General features: G+C 43.0%; 1 protein-coding gene across 1 annotated transcript in view; it reads right to left on the bottom strand.

Moving 5' to 3' along the window:
* The window catches only part of Asb7 (ankyrin repeat and SOCS box containing 7), a 33,691-nt gene that overhangs the window by 3,719 nt on the left and 3,562 nt on the right, over positions 1 to 26,410 (bottom strand). The window contains exons 3-5 of the mRNA XM_013012015.1: positions 22,746 to 22,866; positions 19,567 to 19,828; positions 4,633 to 5,238 (exon numbers count right to left, since the gene is read on the bottom strand). Coding sequence (XP_012867469.1) covers positions 4,633 to 5,238; positions 19,567 to 19,777 — 817 coding nt within the window. The 5' untranslated portion in view covers positions 19,778 to 19,828; positions 22,746 to 22,866. The remainder of the gene's footprint in view (positions 1 to 4,632; positions 5,239 to 19,566; positions 19,829 to 22,745; positions 22,867 to 26,410) is intronic.

Here is a 26,410-nt window from a genome sequence, read left to right as displayed (position 1 = left end):
CACTATATTCTGTCACTCATTACAAGAAAACAACCGGGCAGAGACTGTTTAACAGCATAAAAACTGTTCAGTGTGCTGGGTGCCAGTGGCTCACGCCTGTAATCCTAGCTACTCAGAAGGCTGAGATCTCTGAGGATCCTGGTTCAAAGCCAGCTAGGGCAGGAAAGTCCGTGAGACTCTTGTCTCCAATAAACCACTCAGAAAACCAGAAGTGGCACTGTGGCTCAAGTGGTAGAGCGCTCACCTTGAGCCAAAGAGCTAAGGGACAGCGCCCAAGCCCAGAGTTCAAGCCCCATGACCAACTCAAAAAACCCACAAAAAAACAAAAAACTGTTCAGTGATGCAGTGAAGGTTGGAATGATAGTTTCTCCATTTACATAGATGTAACTATTTGTCCTGTTTTATGCTAGCACTGTTGAATTAACAGCAGGACAAAAAAAAATACAGGAGGAATAAGGAAGGACCAAATTATTTTAAGTACTATTAGCAGATGAGCTCAGAATTCTTTCCCCAGGAATGGCAGTGTAGGAGTATTCCTCAAAGGTATCCTTATTTCTTTTGCTTTTCAGTCCTGGGGTTTGAACTCAGGGCCTGGGTGGTGTCCTTGAGTTTTTTCTTGTTGCTATTCAAGGTTACTGCCCTACCACTTGAATCACAGCACTAATTCTGTTTTTCTTTTTTCTTTTTGGTGGTTCATTGGAGCTAAGAGTCTCATAGACTTTCCCGTCTGAGCTGGCTTTCAAATTGCGATCCTCAGAGATCTCAGCCTCTTAAGCAGCTAGGATGACAGGTATGAGCCACTGATACCTGGCTTTGTTTTTTGTTTTGTAAGACTAAATCTTGTTATATAGCCCAGACTGGCCTCCAAACCGTCATCCGCCTGTCTCAACCTCCAGGGTAGAAGAACTACAGACTTGTGCCACCACTTGGGCTTAATAGATCACTCAAGCATTTAGCATGTGCTTTCTACTATTCCATAGAACACTGTCCCAGAGATTAAAAGGGCAAGAAAAAAAGGGAGAGGGGATAGGAGAAGGCACAGAAAGCACCAGGGAAAGACTGCGGAAGAATCAGTACAAATGCACACACTAGCATTTCAGGAAATTAGGTCTTGCCCTGTAAAGCAACAGCCACTTGGTCCATGGGATTATAACATGGGCAACGTAGGGAACATCTCCCCTAGAAAGTATAATTTGGGGGATGCAGGAAAAAGAAGTCTTCAGGCTCATGAACTGCAATGGAAATTACCTCACAGTTCAAAGGGTTGTCAGATTTCCCGTTTTGCAAAAGCAGCCAATCATTACTAATAATTGGGCTGGTATAAAACAGGAAATCAGCTTTTGAAGGGTCTGTGTTAGGAAAAAATGCCAAAATGAGGGCTAGCAGCAAAATTAAAAACAAAATTTAAATCTCCTAACCACCCTCCCTTTGATGTCAGCGCCATTCTTTTTTTATGATAGGATAAATTTATTTATTTGGATAAAAATGTTTGGATTCACAAAAATAAAGACAAAACATTTCAGGACAGCCAAAGTGAATGGCATGAGATCGAGGCGGCCCGGAGATGGCTTTGGGCAAGGGGAGACTGCCGAAGGCAGCCAGAGTGCCAAGAAAGAAGGTTTAAGCCCACTCTGGGCTGCTCTCCACGCTGGACTGTTACGCGAGACCCTTGCCATCAAAGGTCAACATCTGGAATGTTCCACATCTGGTGTCAACAACACCTCCCTTTGTTTTATCTCAGCTTCCCACAGTAAAATCCTACCAGGAACACACTTTGCTCCTTTGCTCTTGCCTCTGATTCCCTTCTCTGGGACTTTGTATAAAAGTACTTTAAACAAACCTTACCCTTACTTCATAGGACGTAGGACCAAAGGCAATTTCTAGCTCCCCTTAAAAACAGAAATCATGGTATTCTCTTCGAGTCCAAATTTATAGAGTATTAGACTTTGACATTTGTCCACTGGCTCCAATTTTTCCATAGGCAAATGATTTCTTAGATCTTAACATTTGGGTTGTGCCAAACAAAACCATACATGGCTTACTATCAAATGACAAGAAATCTCTAGATGCTGACATTAGAGACAGAAGAGTGAAAATATTACAAAAGGAGCCAGGCCCTGGTGGCTCACACCTGTAATCGTTAGCTACTCAGGAGGCTGAGATCTGAGGATCACAGTTTGAAGCCAGCCTGGACAGGAAAGTCCATGACACTCTTACCTCCAAGAAGCCACCAAAAAGCCAGAAGTAGAGCTGTGGCTCAAGTGGAAAAGCTTGAGCAAAAAAGCTCATGGACCATACCCAAGCCCTGAGTTCAAGCCCCAGAACCAGCACAAAATTAAAAATAAACAGCAAATACTACAAATGTGCATGAAATAACCTGTCAAATAACCCTACAGTCTGGTGTAATTGGACTTAAAACTGTGTGCTTTTTGTTTATAAAAGGGCACTCTAGTAAGACTATACTATTGATGTCTGGGGAAATCAATAATCAAAACCAGGCAGGAGCCAGTGGCTCATACTTGTAATCCTCGCTAGCTACCCAGGAGGCTGAGATCTGAGGATCCCAGATTGAAGCCAGCTGAGGCAGGAAAGTCTATCAGACTCTCATCTCCAATTAACTGCAAACCCCACCTCCTCCCCCCCTCTCCTCTCCAATTCCCCCCCCCCCCCCCCCCCACCCAGAACTGGAGTTATGGCTCAAGTGGTAGAGTGCTAGCCTTGAGTGAAAAGGCTCAGGGACAGTGCCCAGACTCTACAGTTAAAGACTCAGTTACTAGAAGAATAAAAAAGTAAGCTTATGCTGGAGGTATAGCTCAAAAGTGGTACAGAACCCTTCAGGCAAGCCTTTGGGTTCAAACCCTAGTAAGTCCACAATTAAAAAAAGAATCACAGAGTGTTACATTATGTTATAGGACACTGTCAGCAAACTACCCCACAGAACAATCCAAGAAGCACTGGAAAGGTGCACAGCAGGTCAGGACAATTGATGATGAGACTGATTGTGTGGCCAACTGCTCGCACAGCACAGCTGTTGCTGCACTGGCTTGATCTCAGGCAAGACCAGTCTGTTTCGCTTTCTTTCAAGAGACTTTCATCAGTTCTTATTTTTACATTTTTATTTAGCTATTGGTGAAGTTTAAATTATTTAAAATTTTTCATCTTTAAATTTTCTTTAAGTATTTATTTAGGCAAGTCCTCTTTCTACAACTGATAAACTTCTAACCCTAAAGTTGCTGATGTTGTTTTTTTTAAAAGGTTTGAAGTCTTGTTTTCAAGATTTTGTTTCTGCAAACTACATAAAAAAAAACAGCCAAACCCATGATACCTATTGCTAAAATCTAAATAAAAACATATTTCTGGTTACTATGATATTTATAAAATATTATTTTTATACATCTGTGACTGATGTTCTAGAAATCAACCAGCTTAAGTACTTGACGGATTAAGTCTCTTGTGAAATAGTTTATACAACTCAACTCCAATCTACTTAAAAGTTTTTTTGTAGAAATGTGAACCATTTACTTCCTCAGAGCAGAGATGAAAACCGAACCCACCACACCAAAGCCTACTTGTGGTTGATTCCAATCTTTGTGTGTCATCTTCTAGAACACAATCACTGCTTCTGCTCATTCTTGTCAGGGCCTGAGACACAAACCCAACCAGCTAGCTTATTCTCTGCCCTAAGAGCAGTGGAGACCTAGCTAGCTGGGTGTAGGTGATATGTGACACTGGAGACCTAGCTAGCTGGGTGCAGGTGATGTGTGACACTGGAGACCTAGCTAGCTGGGTGCAGGTGATGTGTGACACTGCCTCAGGAGGCTGAGGCAGGAGGATCGGGAGTTGGGAGGTCAGCTTGGGTTACATAGGAAGAACTACCTCTAAAACAAAACAGAACAAAAATAATCCGAAGATCTAGACTGAGGACACTGTGTGAAAGAAAGCTAAAGCAGCAAGCTTATTATAATATATACAACATATGTACACACACACATATATCTGTTCCTTTGTTCCTTTCTTTTTAAGAGTTGCCTGGGGAGAAGAAAGTTGGCCCCCTGGCTGGATTCAGGCTCACCTGCCAGCAGTTTCTCTCCATAGCCTGCAGACCATCAGAGGAAATGTAATCCCAGTGAGAAAGGCAAACACCCCTTTGGTCCTGGTAGGAAAGAATCTGGACCTTGTGGACCCTACCAGGGTCTCCAGGGCCCCTACAAGAGCATACTGACACACTTCTAGAACATTCTCATAGCTAAGGCATCTAATACCCAGCACTCTCCTGGTAATTCCAATTTCTGAATTCTACAAAGCCTAGAATGGCCATTCTTTTGACCAACAGTAAAATGGCCTTGGGCCAGCATGGATCTTCACTCATTCTGAAAATTCTCCCTTTCGTCTTTACCCCTTTCCTCCCCCACCCCTTACCTTCTTCCCCACTCCACTCAGTAACACATCTGGATTTAGAACTTTTTCAAAGGCCTTTTCTTTTCTTGATAAATGAGGCATTACTTACCAGCAGGGACTTACAGGAATGACTAATGTCTTGTCATCTTATGTTATAAAAACACCTTAAGTTCCTCCTAAGTTGAAAAAAATTTTTTTTAAAAAAAGGTAATAGGAATAATCATTATTACATACTTGTGACTTCTTGTAAGAAATCCAAACACGGCCGACTACTTCCCGAAATACTTATTGAAACAGCCAGTGGGGTCTGACCTTCATAGTTCCTTGTGTTCGTGTCTGCGCCATAGTTATACAACATCCGTGCACATAGAACATCGTCCCGCAGGGCGGACAAGTGCAGAGGAGTCTGCCCATCCTCTAGGCGCCCCAAGTTTGTGTCTGCTCCTCTCTGAAGGAACATCCGGCAGTAAGAATGGTTGCTTTTGATGACGGCGTATCGCAGCAGGAAACCATTCTGAATGTCAATGTTGGCATTGTGGTCCAGGAGGATTTTCACACAGCTTGACCTCTCACGGATGATGGCGAGCTGAAGGGGGGTGGTACCTTTATCGCTGAGTGGGTCAACCTCGGCCTTGAACTCCAGGAGGAGCCGGACAAACGAGTCCCTACCGTAGTGGGCAGCCACGTGGAGGGGAGTCCAGCCATCGTTGCTTTTTGCATTAATAATGTCACTCCTATATTCTGACTCCAACATCAGGCGCGCGATCCTGGCCCGGCCATGCATGGCTGCGTAATGAAGAGCGGTGAAGCCTCCAATCAGGTCCTTCACTGTGGGGTCAGCTGCAGTCAAAACCAATGCGCAAGTGTTAGGGGACGCTCAGACAAAACCACGTGCTCTGCCAGGGAACCCAACATTTTAGCTAGTTCTCGCGTGGAAAAAAAAAAAAAAAGGGTAAAGGGATCAAGTGTAAGAAACGCCCATGTACCCTCAGTTTACCCTGAGTCCAGTTCCAAAGGAAAGCAAGTTTCTGTACAGAAAATGATCGAGTCTGAGTGAAAGCAGGGGAAAAGACTGACCCAGTGTTTAAGAAAGATAACATACCTAACACAGAGTTTGGACCACCACCTCTCCCCAGCTCTCAATTTGTCCAGTGCCTCTGGCTACTCAAATAAGCCTCGGCTCTGTGCGACTGCATGTTTCTTTTTGGTTTTGAATCTTTTGTTTTATTTTTCTCTTGTACTCCTTCTTGGTCTTAAACAGAAGCATGTGTGCCGCACCATCTGCTCCTCTGAATTACGGATGTACTATGGTTTGGCAGACTGTGTTTGTTTTAGGTTTAAGAAAAATAGAGGAAGGTTTTCTGTGGTCTGTTAAATTCCAAAGCATGCGAGATATATGGTAAATGATTGTGATAAATCATGTTCTCGTAAGATTAAAAATGACTCTGAACTCTCTCATTTTTATGTGGTCTTGAGTTTAAGAGACTTAAACAGCACATCATGTGAAAAACTGAGAGAAACCTCAGCACCAGATGAACATTATTTTTTAAAGAGTTAAAAAAAATCTCTTCTAAACTGGGAGAGTGTGAAGGAGTGACTTTATCCAAAAAGAAACGTACTCATTACCTGACTTATGCAACGGTAAGCCCTCTGTAAATCGCCTTTATAATAAAATTTTTAAAAAATCAACTGATTTCCAAAGAGGGGAAGGAGGACAAGAACTTATCAGTGATGAGATTCCTCTCATCCACACATCTCTGTCATCTGTTCCAGACTCGCTGTTGTGCCAAAGGTGAGTTTTCTGCAGCTCCCATGGCTGGCATTCCCCAATGCAGGGGAGGATGGGACAGAACCACACCTTTCCCACTGCACCGCCTCTTCTGGAAAGCCAGCAGTCCAGGGAGAAACTGACTTGCCACACCTGACTACTAGGATTAAGAATGCTCTCTTCTTAGAAAAGTTGCCACCCTCAATCGTTTATGCAAGAGAAAAAAATCACCGGTGTTTTCCCACATGCACAAAACTCCTCCAAGTTTAGGCGAGGTAGCCATTTCGTGCTAGAATATACTGTGTAACAGCTGGATTCTCTTAGAGAAGCTTATGAGGCAGAAAATGGTATGTCAAAATATTCATCACACTGTAGAGGGTGAAGATTCTAGGTCAGGAGTTGCTAACAAAACTTCTATTTTTTCTTAAAAAGTAACATTTTTTTAGGTACAATTTATCATTTTAGTTTCTCAAGACATTTAGGATCTGTTGAAATACAGTGGCGACACTGCTTTTATCTGTTCATAGGGAAAATAAGGCACCCTCTCAGGGACTTATTTGCCAAGTAACTTTCTTTTCCCCTCATGTAACTTTTGTTTTAAAGGTGGCTTTGCTGCCACCTACTGGAGCAGCATAAACATGACCAGGTAGGTTACACTTCTAACAGCCCATGCCCAGCTCTCAAAATGCTCTAAATGGTTTCATAGACCTCACTTTTCCTAAAGCAGACCAAGGGGAGACAGGTGGGAAAGAGAAAAGCTCCCCCTCACTCATTTAATACAATCATTAATCTTGCCAAAGCATCATGTCTAATCTACTCCCAGCCAGTCTTTCCGTATCTGAGTGACTATGAATACCGTCATGGCTGTCCCACCTTGGGGGTGCCAGCCCACTCACCTGCAGCCTGGAACTTGCTCTTAATGGCACTAGCATCGTTGGCTTCCTCTGAAGGCCTTCCTTAGTTCTGCTTACACTTTGGTGCCACACTAAGCTAAGGAAGGACAGACTAACACACACAGTGACCATCTGGTTGGTCTTGGTGAAAATCATTCAAATAAATTAACCCGAGAATAAAGTCCGGAAAGAAGGGACATGTGGTAGGTAGCAATAGTCCTTGTCCTCAGGAAATTAATGATAAAGTGAGATTATAAGACATAGGAAGATGGGGGGAAAAAAACCATGATTTTACGATTAGTATTAGCCAAGGCAATCAGAAAGAGATCTCCTTTGTAACAGCCACAGAAACTATGAAGTACCAAGTTCAGTAAGACATGGTTAGAGCATATGCAATCAACTTCTTTAACTGAATTACTTGACTTCAGCTGTCTGCTCAAAATGTCCCTTTACCAAAAAGCCATCCTTGAATACTTCATTTAACTTCCAACTTATTTTGTCAACTAAATAAAAGACTGTAATGCATATTTATATGGGAACAAAGTGACACTCCTATGACAGGAATGATTCTTCTTTTCCACAAGTTTTACTGAGGTGTAAGAAATCGCAGTCATTTTAAGCTGTTTGGTGGGCTGAGAACTTACAGATACAGTCCCATTACCGCAACCACAGTAACACCACAGAACATTTCAGCCCCAAATTCTCTTCAAGCCTCTTTATAATAAATTTCCTGCCCAGACACTGGGACCCAAGCAAACCACTATCCACAAGAATAAGGTTGACCTTTTCTAGAACTTCACACAAAAGGAATTGTATGTAAACCCTTGTGTTTGACTAACTTCTCCAAGCATGGAGTTACTGCCATCAGTCCACTGGGGATCGACAACACATTCCTTCCCATTGGTGAAGACATGGCTACTTTGGAATGTCATGCAATACAGAGCATTGGATTTTGATATTGATTTTTCTCTCCCATCAGTAAACAAGTGATTGTGCATGATTTCCAACTTGTATATTTGAATGGTGTTACTCTGTACATTCATATCTGAATGTTTTTTCAGTTCACCAGGGCAAATACCCAGCAGAGCTTCTAGGTCACATACTCAATGTGCATATAACTTTGAAAGAAACTAACCCCAATAGTTTCTCAGTGGCTAGGTTATTTTATTTCCCCATCAGCAATATAGGAGGAGTACCATACTTTAAATTTTACCAATTTTAAAAGTAGCTAATGGTTTGTTGAGCTCTTACAATACAATCCTCAGGTAACTTGTGATAGCTGGGGTTGTGTTTTGTGAATTTACTATTCATGTCATTCACTGATCCACTTTTATGAAAATGAGACATTTTTTATGAGAACTGAAAAGACTTCTTTATAGGATCTGCATACAAACCCTCTCGAAACATGTTTTTTTACTCTATTTTATTCTTTGGTTATACAATGGTCAGTTTATGGATACAATGCACCTTTATTGATGCCATCCCTTTCTATGTTTTTAAAATACTCTGATGTTTTTGTTTTAAATGCTTTGGGGAGGAGGATATGTGCTAAGTCCTAGGTCTTGGACTCATGGCCTAGATGCTGTCTCAACTTTTTTTTTTTTCCCCCTCAAGGCTAGTGCTCTACCACTTGAATGACAGCTCTACTTCCTGGTTTTGGTTTTTGTTTTTGGTGGTTAATTGGAGGTCTTTCCTGCCCAGGCTGGCTTCAAACAATGATCCTCAAATCTCAGCCTCTTGAACAGCTAGGATTTTAAGTGTGAGCTATCAGCACCTGGCACATTTTTATTCTATTTGAATCACATTTTTAATCTTGACTTAATCATACTGTTTTCCTTTTAATGGTTTTTGTGTCCCGTTTTAAGAAAACTGTCCAACAAAAATGTCACAAAGGTGTCTGTTTTCTTCCATACATTTTGTAGTTTAAACTCTTCCACTTAGGTCAGCAGTCTACTCCTAACTTTTGGGTAATGATGTATGTAATGTCAAAGTTCATCACTTTGTAGATATCTACTTGTTTTAGCACATTAAAATGATTCTTCCCCCAAAGAATTACCCTGATGCCTTTGTAGAAAACCCATTTGGAGTGCTTAGTGCTCATGGATACTTGTGCATCTACGGAAATGATCGCTCATTTCTTAGGTTTATTCTGTTGATGTGGTGAATTATTCTGAGTGTTAAACCCGGAATTTGGGTTATTATCTGACCATAGAACCATATCCATTCTGGATGGAATGGACTGGCACATGATCTCCTGTCCTCAAGTTTTCCTTTCTTCCCATGCCTTTGGCTTCCTCTTAAAGCAATGCAAATCTGTACAGTAGGGAAGGCAGCTCCTTTCTCCAGCTACAGAACTGCTATTTGTTCCTTTAATACTTAAACAAGAGAATTCAACTGGGCCTAAAACTTTCTTCAGGGCAAGTTTTAATTATGAGCTAAATTTCCTAAATCAATACATGACTAATCAATTGTTCTATTTTTCCCTTAGGTTTTAGAAAGCTGGTGTCTTTCAGAGTCAGTCTTCTAAACTGCACCCAGGTGCTCATCATGTTCCGTTTTTTTTGCTGTCTATACGATCTGTGCTAGTGTCTCTTTTTCCTTTCTTCAAGATGGTTGTCTTTTCCCATTTTCCCCATCAATCTAGCTGGAGACTTAGTCTTTTCTTGAGCTTGTCAAAAACCAGATTTTGCCTTTTCTTTGCTCTATCAATTTCCTGTATTGTGTGGCCAGATTTAATTATATAGATGACAGTTTTCCTCATTATTTCATTCTTACTTTTGCTTGTGGGTTTCATTTGAGAATACAGAATTGTTCCATTCTAATTCCATTCTCTTTCCTTTCGTCTGTGCTATTACTGCCACCCTTCTGTACTCTAAGCTCCATAATAAATAGTTCAAAAATAATTTTATACCATTGTCTTGTAGGAGATGAAATAAACCTCAAAAATACCTTTATGTTTTTCACAAAACCACCGACAGAAGGGGGTAACAATACTCGATAGGAAATATACTCATTACCTTTCTCATGTAAACTGTAACCCCTCTATATAGTATCTTTACAATAAAATATATTAAAAAATAAAAGAATTAAAAAACATGGACAGGTTAAGCGTTCACTAGTACACGACCATCAACTACGATGACACTGCTTTCCTTTTACATGTTTTCTACAGAAATTGTCTGTTGTGCTCATGGTCCAATCACTGAACCCTCTCTGTACTTGGGCACGGAACTCCTCGGTTTTACATTGTATTTAAGGGTAATGTGTGTGTGTGTGTGTGTGTACTAGGGCTTGAACTTAGGGCCTGTCCCTTACCTTTCCTGCTCAAGGCTGGCACTCTACCACTGGGCCTCAGTTCTACTTTGGCTTCTGTTTCTTTTTAGTGGGTAGTTGAAGATAAAAAGAGTCTCATGGACTTTCCCTCTGGGGCTGGTTTTATTGTTGTTTTTTGTCGGGTCGTGGGGTTTAAACTCTGGGCTCAGGCACTGTCCCTCAGCTCGTCAGCTCAAGGTGAGCGTTCTACCCCTTGAGCCACAACACTACTTCCTGGGGCTGGTTTTAAACTAAGATCCTCAGATCTTAGCCTGCTGAGTAACTATGATTATAGGTAGGATCGACAAGCTTTTAACATTATGTCCTGGGAATAAATTAGTAGAATTTCATTTGTTGATTTAGCTAAATTGACATGAGTAGGACTGATGTAGCTACTATGCTTAAGGCTCTAATACGTACTTCCAGAGTGCCTTCCCTGATTCCCACCAGTGTGTACACTATGCGTCACCACCTTAGGGACTATCAACTATAAACCCTTTCATTAAAAAAACAAAACCCCCTAAAACCAGCTCTCACCATTTCCCTGCGGACCTCTGGATGTTTCCCTTACCTCTTATTTTCCTGTTGTTCACCAAGGGGATTTTACCTCTTTGCTGGGGGAGGGGGCTGAGCTGCGCTTCTCAGGTTCTTCTGGGGATCAGCTCTACCCTGGCCTCCCACAGCCCCAATCCGACGCCCTCTTCAGGCCAATTTCCAGAAGTGCTGGGTCCAAAGATGAATCAGTGTCCCAAAAGTTGTGTGTGTGTGTGTGTGTGTGTGATTTTCTTGAAATCCTCAATATCATTTTGGGATTTTTTTTTGAAAGGTTCAGAATTGGAAAATGAAGATACACTACAATAGGCCTCTTGTAATTCTAACCCCTTGTAACAGATTCCTCCTCAGAAAACCAGGGAAAGTTCCCAGGCAGCCATTTATGTTGCAAGTTTTAAATATTACAAAACCCTCTGTTTCCCCTGTTTTGAAGCAAGATGTTAAAAAAAAAAAGGCAACAAAATGTCCCTTAACTCCTCAGGGCAGGCAGGTCTGTACCTCTGCTGTCCAATCCACAAGTCACATTTGGCTGCCGCTCAAACAGCGGCTCAAACAGTAGAGTGCTTATCTAGCACGCATGAGGCCTTGAGTTCCATTCCCTGGTACCATATAAACACACAAAAAAAGTAAAATTATTAAAAACAAAAACACAGGAAGCTGGACACTGGTTGCTCCTGTCTGTAACCCTAGCTACTCAGAAGGCTGAGATCTGAGGATCACAGTTCAAAGCCAGCCGGGGCAGGAAAGGCCGTGAGACTCATCTCCAATAAACCACCAGAAAACCAGAAGTGGTGCTGTGGCTCAAGTGGTAGAGCATTAGCCTTGAGCTGAGGGACAGTGCCCAGGCCCAGAGTTCAAGCTCCGCCCCTCCCCCCAAGAAATAAGCCTATCAGCAATTGGACTATGAAATGCTCAATAAAAAACCAACACAGTGGCCCATGTGACTAAGGACTGAATTTCTCTGATTTCACTGACACTTCAATGGCCTGTGCTATGACAGCACATGTGTAGACTGAGCATGAGCCCCACCCGCTGCATTTGGAATACTGACAATAATCGTTCTCCATCTCAACTTTGGGCCTCTCCTGCAGTCCCCTCATGCAGCCAAGACACCCATGGGACCCCGGGAGCTCCAACTTGTGCTAGCTCTGCTTGGCCATTCATCAGCTTAGTTGTACTACGTGGGTGTCCCAGTATAAAAGTGATACACATCCGAGCCTTTAGTAGAGTTTGGGTAAACCATTTCTAGTTGTGTGAACAGCCTGTGTTAAACACCTATGCCTGACTCCTGAGCTCCACCTGGCTGACCTTCCCCTGCTTCGCTGCTCACGTTTCCCACTGCAATAAATGGTAACTCTTTTCTACCAGCCGCCTGCGCTTGTCCTTCTGGTCCATTCACATGTGGTAGCCAGGAACTTTCTAGAACACAAATCTGCTTCTTCATTCCTCCCCCAGCTCATCAGTGACCCCTGCAACAGATCGTTGGCTATGTCCTGTCATACTCGATACAATCCCCCACCCCACTTAAGACAAGGTCTCAAGTACGTAGACCAGTTCAAGGCTGGCCTTGAATTCACTATGTACAGCCCAAGCTGGTCTCAAACATCCAATCCTCCTGTTTCAGCTTCCCAAGGGCTGGGATTACAGGCATGTACCACTGAACATATTAAACTGTTTTTCCCTTGTTCTCTCCTTCAACCTCCTATATTATTATATCCCATGTGCTTACAATGTGCTGTGCCTCCATCTTTCCAGCTTCCCTTGTCTTACGTCGCTGAAGAACCCCACTAAAAACTTGCTTTCTCTAGAAATCCTTCCCCTCTCCCACCCCATCACTCCCTCCAGAAGGCAGCGTTTTTCATGGTACTTAACTTGTTCTGCTGGAATGGACTGGTTCTCTTCGTTACAGACAATATAAGCATGGTTAAGACAATGGTTTGAACCCCCGCTCCACTGTTATCCAGGTAAACCACTTAGAGTAAATTATTTACTGTTCTGTGCCTCATTTTTTTTAATGCAAAAATGAAAACTTACTACCCACACAGAGTTGATGTGAAGAATCTGGGTATATTACATGCTCAAGAAATAAGCCAATCAGCAATTGGACCACGAAATGCCAGAAGGCTAGCACCAGGTTTGTTTATCCTTGTATCACAGCGCTCACCCCAGGGCCAGGCATACATTATTAGGTACTCAGTGATTTACAGTGAACCAAATGACCATCTCCATCTGCAAGTTCTCATTCATACAAACATGCAAACTTGGAAAGGCATGGGGTAGGGAGGGGAGGTGAGCTCCCACTTCTTATGAGTCCTTTCTTTCATTTCCCCCATTTGGTGATATTTTTATTTTCCTGGTGCTGTCTATGAGCTTCTTTTACTCAAGGCTAGTGCTCTACCACTTGAGCCACAGCTCCATTTCTGGCACTTTACTGGAGGTAAGCGTCTCACAGATTTCCCTGCCTGGGCTGGCTTCGAACTGTAATCCTCAAATTTCAGCCTCCTCAATAGCTAGGATTGATTTGTTATATGTGTGTGTACACTGGTACACTGGCCTCCCATTCTCTCTTGGCTTCTTCGCTCAAGGGTGGTGCTCTACCACTTGAACCACATCTCTACTTCTGTCCTTTGGTCGTTAGTTGGAAATAAAGAGTCTCACAGACCTGTGCTGGCTTCTAACTGTAATCCTCAGAGTTCTGTCTCCTAAGTAGGTAGGATTACAGGTATGAGCCGCCAGCACTGGCTTTTAATTACTGTGTTTTATAAAAGATCAGTATTATCCCTGTCTGTGGATGACTGGTAGCATTTTCTGTCTCTATCCTCATACAGTCTCTCTACAGAGAGAAAGACATCAGCTAGAAAGCAAGAGTGATTCACTGATGATTGTGACAGGTGCTGTGGAGAGAAGGGGCAGGGGCAGCAGGGTCGTGGCTCTGGGACTGCCTCTGACCTTGTCTAGTCTAGGAGCAAGAGTGGGTCTCCAGGACAAAGTGGCAACCATGAAGGTTCACGCGCACTGCATGGAGGGCTTGAAGCCTGAGCCTCAGAAACCATGAATGGAGTCTGAAGGGGAAATGTTTCCATTTACATTTCTAATGGATCACATATTTGGAGACTGGCGGGGAAGAGGCCTGGGTGGACAGCGGGGGCAGTATGATTCGGTGATGACCAACCCAATGGTCCTGCTGGGGAGCTAGGGTTCTTGGCCTAGGAATGGGGCAGGGCCTCTGGTGAAATGGCATCAAAGTTAGTTACAAGGCAGAATCAACAAGACTTAACAATAGGTCCTATTAGGGTCAAGGACAAAAGTGTCCACAGTGGCAGCGGGCTGTGTTGCACTGCTGGACACTGTGGTCTGGAGACAGAAGCCAGGACCACATCCCGCAAAGAGACCTGTCACAGTGTTTGTTACATGTGGCCCAGGGGAGGGGGAACTCCGCTCCTGTCAGCTCCCACACTGGTTCATAAGGTGCCAGCAAAAAGTACTCCGAGTCTCTTTATCTATTAGGATAAAGGGAACAAGTAAAACATGCTAACACCAGGGTAAGTGAAAATATCTTTGTTGTTTTAAAAAGATTCCAGAATGAGAACTCAGAAACGGAGACCCATATGCATGAAGATTCTCTATCTAGCCAAGCAGTGCAGGGCCATGGAGAAGGGAGGAGGGCTAGGCTATTTTATGTGGGGGAAGGGAGGGGAAGTCGTACCTGTACATTTCCTGTTTTATACCAAAAAGCTCCTCAGCACAGATCTACAAAACTGAAGGGTCGCAGAACACTTTAGAAGAAAACAAGAGGCTAGTGCTAACACTGTAGGGACGCAGCTCTTAAATAGCACACACACAGCCTGCATTAAAAGGGAACCTTCAGGAGGCTGAGATCTGAGGATTGCGGTTCGAAAACCAGTCTGGGCAGGAAAGTCTGTGAGACTCTTTTTTTTTTTTTGGTCGGTCGTGGGGCTTGAACTCAGGGCTTGGGCGCTGTCCCTGCGCTCTTTAGCTCAAGGCGAGCGCTCTACCGCTTGAGCCACAGCACCACTTCTGGTTTTCTAGTGGGTTTTATTGGAGCTAAGAGTCTCATGGACTTTCCTGCCCGGGCTGCCTTTGAACCGAGATCCCCAGATCTGTCTCCTAAGTAGCTAGGATTACAAGTGTAAGCCACCGGCTTCTGGCATGTGAGACTCTTATCTCCAATAAACTACTCAGAGAAGCCGGAAGTGGCTGTGGTAGAGTGTTAGCCTCGAGGAAAAGAATCTCACAGACAGTACCCAGACCCTGAGTTTAAGCCCCAGGACTGCCCCCACCCCCAAAAGGAGCCTTCTGCCCAATAAGAGCATCAGTAAGTGAAGCAACTAGGCACTAGGTGACCACAGGGCTGGAAGCTACCAAAGGACAGACATCAGCACCTACAAGCCCTGCTGTGCAGTGTTGATAACGGAGGCCAGTCTGTGCCATGGGGGAGGGGGCAGGCCACCTGGAGGTCTGCGACCAGCAGAGGTGGGGGGGGAGGGGGGAGGGGGCACTGCACCCACCCCACCTGCTCACAGCACAGAAGCAATGACAACCTCCTCAGAGGACAATTTATCAGTACAGAGAAAAACATTTCTTTTTCTTCACCTGGCAAGGTATTATTCACCTTCTAGGTGTGTAATTCCAGAAAGAAATGTTCCCCTAGGTAAAACCATCTGTGGAGGACATTTCCTCTATGACTGCCTGTAAACAACAATTTAAAATGCCCAACAATAGGACCAAGGATGACAGCCATACAGTGGAATCCAACTAGTTGTCTAGGGACAGGGAACTAAGCTATTAGGTGACAGAAGTCAAGATGCACGAACGATACTAAAAAGGAAGCAGGTATGGAAAACTACCTATGCCCACCTGCAAGGAATACTTGTGCAAGTGACAACAAGTGTGCCAGCTGCAGCCATCGGCAGGGTACAAAAGCAGGTGCTAAGGGGCCTCCCTCACCGACAGTACATATGCTACCTCAAATCTGGAGTTCATACATGCTTACATGCAAGGACCTTCTCAGGAGATCAAATCACCGGAGAAAATTTCATTCTCTCTCAAACACTAAAACAAGGAAATAGCAAAACATAGGATGGTATATCCTACGTGCATGTATTAATAAGACAAATGAGGTTTCTTCCTGTAGTAATGACGATTTTTAAAATTCATTGTGGTGATAAATGGCCAGCTCTATGAACAGAGTAAAAGTCATTAAACTGTACACTTTAAATGAGTTGGCTATACAGTACATGAATTCTACTCTGTGTGTGCATGTGGGGACAGGGTAACCAGGGCTCCCAACTAGGGCTAGAGACATGTTAGGGCTCTGTTCTACCACTCTGCTTCATCCCAGACCCATGATTATCAATAAAGCTATTTATACACACACACACACACACACACACACACACAAACACGCATGCGTGCACGCACAGAATGTATGCATGAATTAATTAACAGGATTTAAAGAAACAAATGAATGGGGTCGAGGGAGTGAAGAATGAAGAGAGGGAGCAAAGGGAGGGAGAGGAGGAAAGATAGGAAGGGAAGGGTTTAGGAAAGATAGGGAGAGGAAGAATGATACAGTGGGAGGGGAGGGGAAGAGGGAGAGAAAAAGAGAACAGAGTTTACTATGACCTGTAAGACAACTGTGGCTTCCACTGGCTTTTTTCTTTAACCCCCCACTATTTAATCCAAGTTGTACAAAACATAATCACATCCATGGTTTATTTTCTGTGGCTACTTTCACATCACAGTAACAGACCCCCTTATGTAAGTCAAACCGAGTTAAAAAAAAAAAAAAAGACTGCTGTGGAATAAAAGAAAATGCATTGTAATGTTCAACAATTGCAGCCTGACTTTCCCAAATATATTAGGAAATGACTTGCAAATATAAGCACCAAACCTAACTCTGCTCATGGTTACTTCTGGACATTGGGAGGCAGCAAGGACTAAGGGGGGTAGATGAGGTTTAGGCTTTATTTGTGATTTATTTGAATATGTCATTATTAGTTGAATCTTCTATTTGAGGTTTTTTTTTTAAATTTGCTTTCTTGATGAGTGATAAATACACATACAGGTAGAAGCAGAATACAACAGGACTAGCTAGTGTAAAAAGTGTGAGCTCAGGGGCTGGGAAGGTGGCTCAGTCATAGAGCGCTTGCCTTGCATGCATGAGGCCCTGGGTTCGATTCCTCAGCACCACATAAGCAGAAAAAAAAAGGCTGGAAGTGGCGCTGTGGCTCAAGTGGTAGAGTGCTAGCCTTGAGCTGAAGAGCTGAGGGACAGTGCCCAGGCCCAGAGTTCAGGCCCCATGACCGGACCTCCCCCCCCGCCCCAAAAAAAGTGTGAGCCCAGCTGGTCCTCATGGACCACACCTGTCATCCTAGCTACTCAAGAGGCTGAGATCTGAGGATGATGGTTTGAAGCCAGCTCTGGAAAGAAAGTCTGAGACACATTGGCTCCATTTTAACCAGCAAAAAGCAAGACATGGAGGCGTGGCTCAAGTGGTCGAGTATGAACAAAAACAAGTGTGAGCAAAAAAGGTAAGCAACTGGGTATGGCCCGAGTTTAAATCCCAGTACCTGCACAAAGTGATCTCTGATCCTGGTCTTAAACTTCCTAAGCACTGTCAGAATTTCAAGGGCTCGGACACATCCACCTTTCATTATTTCCTTAGGATTTTTTTTTTTCTTGCTGGCATTCCACTAACATTTCCTCTTCATTAACTTTAGAATGGAGGCTTGAACTTGTGTTAAGGGGCACGGCATGGAAGGCAACTACAAAGAAGGCACAGGCCAGCAATGTCTGGCTTCATGGGGCAACTGACTAATCCAGGCATGCAGTTCCGGCTTTGGGGCTTCAGGACACTGACCACTGCAGGTCTCAGGGCCAGCCTCCTCGTGCAATTAGTCCACACTCATACCTTTGTCTTCCGACCTTTACATAATTCAGATGATCCTCAGGACAGCTGTGGGACTCCTCCTATTTTTCTGCCCTTCAGAGCACATGCCATTCTGGCTAGTCTTGTGGCAAGCACACTCGGGAAGGAAGGAACATCACTGCTGGGGAGCAACTCAGGCTTGACAGTGGTACAAGAGGAACTGGAGCCCCAGCCAGGAACTCTTACACCATCGTTAATAGACAAAGTAATTCTGAGTGATAAAAATACATATACTCCCTCTTGAAGGAAATAAAGAAGCTGACAGTCAACTGGAGGGAGAAGTATTAGTTAGGGATGACTGGTTAAGCTTCAAAAGTGTAAACTTAGGCAGTCGGAGGGTCAGCCACAGCGGGCTGGTCCTGTAATCCCAGCTTCTCTGGCGGGATAGGTGAGAAAGATGGCAGTTCAAGGCAAAGGAAGAGAAGAAGCATTCTCAACCAATGACCCTGGGTGTGAGGGCTAGTCCCCGTCACACCAGCTACATGGGAGGCATAAATATGAGGATCAAAGTCCAGCCTGGTCTTAAAAAAATGTATATATCATCTACATAGATAAAAACGATAAAATGCCAAATGTACTTTCTAACTTCATTACTCAAAGAATTGATGAGTGATATGGCTCACGCCTTAATGCTAGCTATGAAGGGAGGCTGGTGATAGGAGGATTATGCTTTGAGGCTAGCCTATGAAAGAACATTCCAAGAGAGATTGACACCTCCTTAACCCACTGCTGGGTGGGTGGCAGGCATCTGTCATCTATGTTATGGTGGGTCGTCTACAAAGAGACAAGTTGTGGTGCAGGCAGGAAGTGAGATCCTATCTCAAAAATAGCCCCAAATGGGCTGGAAGCATGGCTCAGTAGGATAGCATCTGTCTAGCAAGCATGAGGCTGAGTTAAGTCCTAATACTATTAAAAAACAAAAAATAGACTTCAGATAATCAATTTTCTTGTGGGATCTAGAAACTATGAACAGTTTGGCCAAGGAAGAAGTTCTCAAACTAATAATAAAGAGAAACCATCCAAACTGAAAGAAAAAAAAAAAAAAGGAAATTCAAACAATAAAGGGACCTGTACTAGGTCCCCCTGCTAGAGCAATCACCTGCAGAGAGGAGCCTTGTGTAATGCTCTGGTTTTAAGGGACCAGAACCACTTCTGCTTCTGAAAGGAAAGTAACTACCCAAGCCCTGGTGAGGGTGGTTTAGTAGAGCTTACTTAGCTGATTATATATACACAGATGACAAAGACCATTCACCTAAATGATCTTTTAAAAATCTTGATTTTAAACAAAAATGAAAGTTTTGGCCACAGAATATTCACAAAGGGAGGCAAATATGTGGGCTATTAACAGAAGTATTAAAAATTAACATGCACAAAGAATTTTGAACTAAACATAATTCATATAAGTGTGCCATTACTCAATCTTGCACTCAAGATCTTACATTCTTGCTTAGCTTTTTCACTCATGGCTAAAGTGCCGTCACTTGAGCCATGCCTCTGGTCTGGCATTATGCTGGTTAACTGGGCGAGTTAAGAGTCCGACTTTTCTGTCCACGCTGGCATCAAACTGTAATCCTTAGATCTCAGCCTCCTGAGAGAAGCTAGGATTTCAGCCATGAGCCACCGGCACCCAGCTTAAATATGATACCAAGTTTCTCCATGGGAATAAAAGGCATTACTTGCAGTCAACTCACCTCCGTGTTCTAGAAATACCCGAACACATCTTTCCTTTCCTCTTGCTGCAGAGAAGTGGAGTAGGGTCCAGCCATTGGCATCCCGGCCGTTTGGAGAATAGCCTTGTTCTAGCATCTTCCGTACTGTGTGGACATCCCCAGCGGCCACAGCAGCCTGGATCTGCAGTTCTTCCTGGAGTTCAGGGTTCCTTCGACAATGGTGGTGTAACATCCTAGCAAAGTCTAATTTTCACAAAGGCGTCATGAAGTCACAGGAAGCAGCCTTTTGGGGGGAAGGCAGAACAGAGCGAGTTTAGAACAGATGGGTTCTGAGATTGTTGCACTGAAGGCCACAGAACTTACCCAGTCACTCAAAGTGACAAGCAGTTTGACACCACTGGCTAATGTGTACCTCTTCAGATCTAAACTTTCAGTGATTGTTGTTATGATTACAAATGACTTCTAAAGCCTCTGAACTTCTAGGAGAGAAAATTTCTTCTATAGCCTTTTGAAAACTCACAATAAACAATGTAGGAACATGATAGCTTTGCTTTATCGAAAATGGGGGGAGGACAGGCACCTGAATGAGGCACAGCCGTTAGAGACTGGTTGGTACATATGATTTATGTGACCCATGCTGGAGGAGATGGAAGGCCTGGATCCCATCTCGGGTGAGAGCCAGCAAACACCGAGGACCGAATGATCACTCTATTACAATACGAAGGCTAAAGGCACTCTATCTACAGTGAGGAGTTTAAAAAAAGGAGGGGGGAAACCCTTTAGGCTGGTTCTCTAAAGTAGTTCAACAATATCTTATTTTTAGCTTAAGGTGTGGAAGGTTGAGGAGAAAAGTAGGCTGCCTTAGGTAAATGAAGAGGAAAACGGATTATATTTATTTCTTCTTGGTCTATTTCTATCAGTGTATTCCATATCAGATCACTTAATGTGTAATTTACTTTTGGGGGGAAAGGGTGAAGGGAGAGAGTGTACCAGGGTCAGAAACTAAGGTCATGAGCTTGCTAGACAGGCACTATTGAGTCATGTCTTCTGCTCTTTTTGCTTTAGGTATTTTTTAAAAATACAACTTTTTTTTTTTAATGCTAGGGCTATACTGGACCTTGATCCTCCTCCGTAAGAATCCACTGTGAGGGCTGGGAAGTTGGCTCAGTGGTAGAGCGCTTGCCTTGCATACATGAGGCCCTGCGTTTGATTCCTCAGCACCACATAAACAAAAAGAAAAAAAGCCTGACGTGCACTGTGGCTTTAAGCTGAAGAGCTGAGAGCGCCCAGGCCCAGAGTTCAAGCCCCACAACTGGACCCCCCCAAAAAGAATTCACAGTGGCTAGAATGACAGGTGTCAACAGTAACATCCAGCTTTTTATTAACTGAGATGAGGTCTCAAAACTTTTTTTTCCAGATGGCCTCCAACCACGATGTTCCTAATAATTTTCACTTCCTGAGTAGCTGAGATCAGAGGCCTGAGCCACCAGAGCCAGCTACCACCCACCCCTCTTTTTAAACTGCCACATTTGCAAAGATTTTTTTTGAATTTCCATTCCCATGTTAATCTATAAATATTCAAGTAGCAAGTTCATAAAATATACTTTATAACTCCTAGGAATCTAAGCCTTTTTTGATTTAAACACATGATACTACTCATATGGCCAGGCGCTGGTGGCTCACGCCTGTAATCCTAGCCACTCAGGAGTCTGAGATCTGAGGATCATGATTCAAAGCCAGCCCAGGCAGGAAAGACTGCAAGACTCATATCTCCAATAAACCACCAGCAAACCAGAAGTGGCGCTGTAGCTCAAGTGGTAGAGCACTCCCCTTAAACTGAAGAGCTGAGGGACAGCGCCCAAGCCTAGAGTTCAAGCCCCACAACCAACCAAAAAAAAAAAAAATACACATACACACACACACGGTAGAGGACTTTTACAATCTCTAATAAGTCACAAATGAAGGTATACTCAAAACCAATATGAGATCTCCTAAGGCTGGGTGTGGTGGCACAGGACTGTAATCCTAGCTATCTTGGTTGATGATTCCTATTTATAATCCTCTATACTCAGGATGGGGAATATGAGGATTAAGGTTTGAAGTTAACCTGCACAGGCAAGTATGAGAGATTCTTATTTTCAATTAACCAGCAAAAAGCCAGAAGTAAAGGTGTGGTTCAAGTGGTAGAACACCAGCCACAAGTATTTAAGTAAAGAAAGAGTGTAAAGCTCTGAGATATAAGAAGTTATATGGTAAGTCTTTAAAGACATCTTGTTCTCATATGAACGTTAGACATCTCAGGGTAATTTTGCCACCAGTAACAATTTATCCTGCAGTTTTACACTGTAGACTGTATATAAGCAAACTAAGTTGAACTTAAGTGAAACTATCATGGGGTGTGCATAAATGTTGGGGTTTCATGCACAGAAAACACTGTTATTATATACCATAAACATCACTACCCCTATACCAAGCAATGTAATTTTAAAAATTCCAAGCTATGTTACAAATAGTTGTGTCCTCAAAACTGGGAAGTAAGAGACACAGTGACAATTTGTTCTCTTTGTAAGAGGTTTCCCCTCTCTGAATTACTTCAATGAAATTCTCTTACCTTAGACATTTTAACCCACTAAGCTACCCAGGAGGCTGAGCTCTGAGGAGCAAAGCCAGCCCAGGCAGGAAAGTCCACATGAGATCCTTATCTCCAATTAAGCACCAAAAAGCCAGAAGTAGAGCTGTGGCTCAAGTGGTAGAGCACTGGCCTTGAGTAGGCCCTGAGTTCTAGCCTCAGGACTGATGCATATGCACGTGCTGCTCACACACATACACACACCCTTTCAGTTGCGGTTCATGTTCACTTCCAGAACCATAGAGAAAATGCTGAGGACCAGACAGCACATGGAAACTTAATCTAGGCTCTTGACAGCCATCTTTAACAGAATGTATATAAATGGAGTGATTATCTTGGCACTTAAAGGAGGTCTGCTATGCAAGAAAAAGATGGAGAAACAATAGGGAAACCAAGATATTCTTTTCTTTTAGTGGCTGTTGTACATAGTATACAGCCACATATATAGCCAATTATTTTTGTTCTGAGGTTCTTAAGCTTTACCAGACTTATTTTACTTTTCAGGTGCTGTGTATGGAAGCCAGACACCTGTGTGACTGCGGTGCTCCACCCCCAGGCTCCACCATCTTACCTCATGGAAGAGTGTCCCTTCTCTTGCTCTATGGGCTGTCTAGTAACCATGGTGCTCACACAGCATGGTGGGAAAATGTTCTGCGTGTGTCCAGCCTCCAGAGGCAAAGCGCCTTCTCAATCTAGAAAACAAACCAAATAGCATTCACGGCAAAATTCCCTAAAACAATAGAGCCACAAAATGTTACGGTGTCCAGCTTTGACACACTTACATCTCAGCACTTCACAACAAACCAACAGAGAGGTAATCAACTCGGAGATGATCTTGTTACCTAGATCACTCATTGATGGTGTATGTAACAGGATTTACTCTCTAGACTCCTTTAAACCTTCATACCTAACAATGTAAGGGTGTGGGGGAAAAATGAAGAAAAGAATAAATCACTTATTTGGAATCTGGATGCAGGCACAGATTATTTTTCCTTTACAGAGAAATTATCATCAGACTTTGAATTGCTTTTTAACTTATTACTCACAGGATCTTTTGGAACAAGACTAAAAAGGAACCCATTGCATTCAGTACAACAGGTGCCCAGAGCCAAAATGCAATAAGATGATAAAAGGAGACAGGCTTTAACCTGGGATTCATCCTGTGCCTCAAATGTATCAAGTCAGGAAGTTTACATTTTGCTCACAACAAACTGGGTAAATCATTAGCTAACATGATTTTTGCCAGCTTCTCCTGGAATTGTGAAAAAAAAAATTTTTTTTCTAAACCCTGTACTTGGTCAAGCTCCAGTGGCTCACACCTGTAATTCTAGCTACTCAGGAGACTAGGAGATGTTAAGGATCATGATTAGAAGCCAGCTTGGGCATTAAAGTCCATGAGACTCTTATCTCTAACCAACAAGAATCTGGAAGTGAAGGTATGGCTCAAGTGGTATAGTGCTAGCAGCCTTGAGCAGAAATGACAAACCAGAGTATGGAGCACTATAGCTAGGCAGGTGAAAGGCAATTTCCATCCATCTACCACAACCACCATTCCAGGTATTTACTACTGGGAGAATGACGGCCTTTTCCCATGAGGCTGAGGGTGCTGAGCCCTGTCATTTATACCCTCAGATGAGCAAAGGGAAGCTGCCTGCCAACCTAGTAACTACAGAGGTAGAGCTGTAGGTGCTGCAGGCTGCAGTCTAGAATTTAACCAATCCACATTCGTATGGTCCAAGTCTTCCTTTGCATCTCCCATCTTCTTTTTCTTGTCAAACTTCTCTAAGGAAGGCAGAATGTTTACTTGAAGTCAAGATAATCAGAACAGTTCTTGTGGGCCAAAGTGTACAGAATGCAGAATTCTTAAGAAAGGGAAGTGGCTGAAGCATCTCCCTTACCTGTACCAAAGGCAAAGGATATCCTCAAAGAAAAAAAAAAAGCATAACACAACAAATGAATGATCTCTGTCAAAGTGACAAGAAGCTAATGGAGAGGAGGCTCAGTGGTTCAAGATGGAATCATCAGAGCAAGGAAATTCTTCAAACAGAATTGGACTAGAACCCCAAGTTTAAAGTAAACATAGAATCTGTACTGATATAACTGCGTAAATAGGAAGAGGGGGAAAAGAATAAGACTTCTATTCAGAATAATGAAAGAACTGTATACAGTCCCCTCAACAGTGGAGATGAACGACATGAAGGTACAGTGCTGTCAGCCTCTGGAATTCTGTGCTCTAGATCTGCTAAAATCTCTAAAATGCCAATCTGTTAAAATCTCTGAAATGCCAATCGGGAGTTTCAATGAGCAGCCTAGCACTTTTCCCCCAGATGATCTGATGGTCACTGGAGTGTCCTGTACCTGCCAAGAATGAGCAGTGCCAGACAGACCCCTTTCCCAGCGTGTCTGCCACACCCCTATCTCCCCGAGATGGAAATGTAGCTTTGAGCCTGTGAGGACCCCCTCTCCCACCCCGCTCTGGATCTGTTGGCTTCCAAATATATCCACCTCTACTTCCACAGAGGAAGGGAGGACTGGGAGCCAAGGAAAGTACGAAGTTGTAGCTATTAACGTTATCAGGAGAAGATCATGCGAAAGCTGTTATTTCCCCCCCATTGAAAGATACACGAAGGACAGCACCTTGGGATACTTCTGTATCATCGGATTCAATCACACAAATCAGTGTCCACAGAACGCTGCCTTATGTGGGCACATCATGGGAGGTCTTGGCCTTCGTTATTTTCACAGGCAATTAGGATACTTCAAACAAGTTGTTATTGCTTTTTGGTTTTATTTTTAATTATGTACATTTTAGGATCCTTTTATTTTTCTGGCGATACCAAGCAGTTTAAGGAACCGTAGATTCAAATTTTTGAGAAAGCTACTCCTTGCACGTATCTGGTACATCTATCTCTACAGGGAAAAATGACGCACACAGGATCATGACCGGTCAGCTGTGTCTCTTTCAATTATGAAAGAGCAAGTTATTACTAAATAGTCCCAAGAATCAAAGCAATAATTATTTTTCTCTTGGTGCTTTATGAGAGCTGCACCTAACAGAGCAGTTTCTCATGTAGGAATATGTAAAAAGAAAAGAAAAAATGATGAAACTTTAGAAGAAATGTAGTGTCTAGTGATAAAGGTGCTTATTAGGAACCAGCAAGGAGTCCACATACAGTTACACACACCTGCCATCCCAGCTACTGTAGGAAGTGTGAATAGAATAATAATTTATGCCAGCCTGGGCATAAATGTGAGACTATTAAAACAACAAATACACTGGGTGCCACTGGCTTACATCTATAATCCTAAGTACTTAGAAGGCTGAGATCTGAGAATTATAGCTCAAAGCCAGCCCCAGCAGACAAACCCTACAGATTCCCATGATCTCCAATTAACTAGCAAAAATTGGAAGTAGAAGTGTGGCTCAGGTGATAGAACATCAGCTAGGAGCAAAAAAGCCAAGCAAAAGCTTGAGGCCCTAAGTTTAAGCCTTCATTTTCTCTCACACAAAGTAAAAGGGGCATGGCTCAACTAGCAGAGCACCCCCCCTTATCAAGCATAAGGCTCTTAGTTCAAGCCCCCCTCCCCCAATACTACCAAAATAAAAGTTCAAGGAAGTCCACAGAGAATCCATAAATGGCTACTTCCCCCTGAGAATTGACATTCTGATGGCTCTTGAGAGTCACCTCTGAAAGCACAAAACAATAACAAAAGAGGCAATTTAGTCTTAAGTTCATGATAAGTGGTAGATGGGGGGAACTTCTCATACCCTTTAAGATACAATGTTTCAAAATTCCATTCCACAGGTTTCAATCACAAAGAAAAGCAGCAACAGTACCCAAGGGATGAGAAGACTCTTAAATTTTCTATAGTAACCATTCCTTTCCCACAGGAACTTTTCTTAAGAGTCTTTCTTAACCCAACATTTACAATGTTGATAGATATTTGGATAATTTCATCTTTCCCACTCTACATGTGGTCAAAAGTACAGGAGTCTCTCAAGCTTCTATATTGTATTAGAAACTCCGAATTGAGAAACTAAGATGACTCCTACCTGCTTTTCTTACAGAAGCAATGAACTCCAAATGGGGAAACTCCAAACATTTTGCTTCAAGGACCAAAGAACATCTAGAATTGACTGATTAGGTTGTTAAAAAATCCTTGTAACAAGTAGGTTTAGGATCTGTCCTAACTTTACAAATATCTCCATTTCCTGTTCCATAAAATTAGACATTA

This window comes from Dipodomys ordii, unplaced genomic scaffold (assembly GCF_000151885.1).
Source record: "Dipodomys ordii isolate 6190 unplaced genomic scaffold, Dord_2.0 Scaffold15, whole genome shotgun sequence".
Lineage (NCBI taxonomy): Eukaryota > Metazoa > Chordata > Mammalia > Rodentia > Heteromyidae > Dipodomys > Dipodomys ordii.
Note: the sequence above shows the minus strand (reverse complement) of the source record. Positions and strands in the feature narration are given on the sequence as shown.